This window comes from Belonocnema kinseyi, chromosome 10 (assembly GCF_010883055.1).
Source record: "Belonocnema kinseyi isolate 2016_QV_RU_SX_M_011 chromosome 10, B_treatae_v1, whole genome shotgun sequence".
NCBI classification, from domain to species: domain Eukaryota; kingdom Metazoa; phylum Arthropoda; class Insecta; order Hymenoptera; family Cynipidae; genus Belonocnema; species Belonocnema kinseyi.
Window position 1 is genome coordinate 59,834,817 of NC_046666.1, and position 2,621 is coordinate 59,837,437.

Below are 2,621 nucleotides of genomic sequence, written 5' to 3' on the forward strand. Positions count from 1 at the left end.
TTGAAAATTTATCGCAACACAATGCTGCGGTTCATGCGTGGTCCTGCCAACACCCGAAACTAAAATATCCGAATCTGACAGTGGCAGTTTGAGCCGCTGACATAATTCGCGTGTCATGAGATTCACCTGCGAACACTAGTCCAGTAGCGCCCGACACTCATGAGACCTTCCCTGTCTGTCCTTCACTAACACTATTGCAGTTCCAAAAATAACATGTTCACTGCTTTTACAATTAGTAACGAGGGTCGATTTAGTGATTTGAGGTGACGGTTCATTTTCCTGCTTGTGATACGAGATCTGAGTACTATCTCGGCTATATGTCTCATTGTGAAGTAGAGTGTTATGTGTTCTCGTACATTTTTTGCATGAACCGAAAGTGCATTGTTTATTTCGATGTCATGGCGAAAGACAGTTAAAGCAAACGCGGAGCCGTGACGCCTCATGAATTCTATCCTGAACTGAAAGTTTCTGAAATTGTTGACAATTATAAAGCGCGTGAGATTCGTTACAGAGGCCGCATGCCTTTTGTGTCGTTGCATGTGATGAAAGACGTTCAGAGTTTTTCGAATGAGTACCTTTAGAGCCAAAACCTTTTTTTTTATTATTGTTAGTACTAGCCATTTCAGGCTTCTCAGTGACAGTTCGTATCAAATACTTGCAATTATTTTCTAAAAAGTCCATGACATCCTATAACTTGAGTTTTCTCGAAATTGAGGATGAATGTCTTTCCCATTCGCGTTTAGTAAATTGATCAAGTTTTGTCGTTAATAAATAAATCATCATTGTATCCCATTTTTCAGTTTCTTCGCCTAAAGTTTTAAGGGCTAATAAGTGGTTGTGCGTATCGTCGATTAACTGTCATAGAGAAACGTGAGACGTCTTCGAGATGGCAGACATTTCAAATAAACATTTAGTGTGGTAATGCAATAACGAAGCCGAGTCTTCATAACGCTTATTTACACTTTCCCAGGCTAGAACATACTTCGAATCGGAAACACCTAATGACTGTATAACGCGAGCTGCATCTCCTGTCAACGTTGAACTCAGGTAGTGAAACTTCTGAATATTCAAAAGCCGCGTATTATCGTGAATTAATGATTTAAAAGTGTCCCGAAATGGAAGCCAATCTTTAAAAGTGCCGTCAAATTTTGGCAATGTAATTGTTGGAAGTTTTACACCAGGAGTCTCACTTGTTAAAGGATTTTCAACTTTGGCAGGAGTAAGAGTACGTGATGAGGAAGCAGCGCTCTGAGCTTCAATTCGCGATGTATTATCCTGTTCAGTATACATTTTCACTTCAGTAAGGGTGTCAAAATACGCGTTTTCAAAATCGTCTCTTTCCTTTAACTGAACCATAGCTGCAACCGCATCATCTACCACTAGCATTTCCATCTGAGTTTAAATAATATCCAACTTTTCATACAATTGCTCAAATATAGGCAATCGCGATGGCCATGAACCTACTCCTAAATTTTTGTCGTGGTCAAAAAAAGACTTTTTGAATCTGGTTAACGCGGCTTTAATCGGCGTTCGCTTAGCCATCAACGCATCGAGTTCTGCCATTTTACGTAAAAGTTTCTTGTCTGAACTCAGTAAGGAATTAGATAAGGAATAGGGGACTCACCGTGATGAAAAGGTTCAAGTTCCTCTGAAGTTCCAGGTCCTGCGGTATTTTGCCTCTTGCAAAATTCAAGAGAAATGTCCAAAGTGTGGTTGAAATAAATATCCGATTTCACAACCACTGAAGTCACTTTACAAACAGTCACTGTCCAGAACAAACTTGTTCTGCTCACACAGTCACATTTTACAGAATTTTTCAGTTTTATGTCACTTGCACTCGAAGTTCAGTTTAAAATTATTTTCCTACTGTATGAGAAATATGTTAAGAGTCCGCTAACTATATTCTCATTTTTCATAAGGTCACTACCTTAAATTCACTTTAAGTTAACCCCACAGAATCACCTTTATTACAAATTCCCGGTTAATGAATTTAAAATTGCGGATATTATATCCGGCTCGAAGGACCAATGTTTGCACGTACAGGATAATTTCTACGTGCTGTATTAAATTCAAGGTTCACTCTGTTCAATATATTAACACCAAAAAATGCTCTTAAAATTATTTATTAAAGAACATCTATTAAAGGAGAATTTACATCAACAAAAAAGGATAACTAACATCATTATCGTAAGTGCAAGTCGCGCTCAGTCTGAGTATACAAAAATATTTGAAAGGGAGTTCACAAAGTTCACAATGAGAGTAGTTTTCACTTTCGCGTCTCAGACCGCACTGGTCTTTCGGCTCCTCTCCTCCCCCTAGCGAGGTGAAAAGATCAAAATCGCCCTGATTTTCCGACGTTGCCAGAGATTTAGAAATTGGAAATTCGAAAGTTACAAAATTTGGCAACGTCGCACAAGAAATGGTCAGAAGGTCTTTGCCCGCATGGTCACCACTTGGGACTTCTTCTGGAGACAACTCTATTCATAATTTTATGGTCGCACTTACTCCTGAAGGCCAAAACATGCCTTTACACTACCTAAAACGGATTTAAATTGTAGGAATTTGAACCGATTGCTTAACTGCACTCTTAGTCTAAACACAAACTTTTATGTTAAAAGCCT

At 38.7% G+C, this 2,621-nt stretch overlaps 1 protein-coding gene across 1 annotated transcript; it reads right to left on the reverse strand.

Moving 5' to 3' along the window:
- Positions 1 to 858: 858 nt before the first annotated feature.
- On the reverse strand, positions 859 to 1,386 carry LOC117181154. Its single transcript, XM_033373721.1, has one exon. It carries the CDS (start codon positions 1,384 to 1,386, stop codon positions 859 to 861), a length of 528 nt encoding a protein of 175 aa, XP_033229612.1.
- Between the last annotated feature and the right edge of the window lie 1,235 nt (positions 1,387 to 2,621).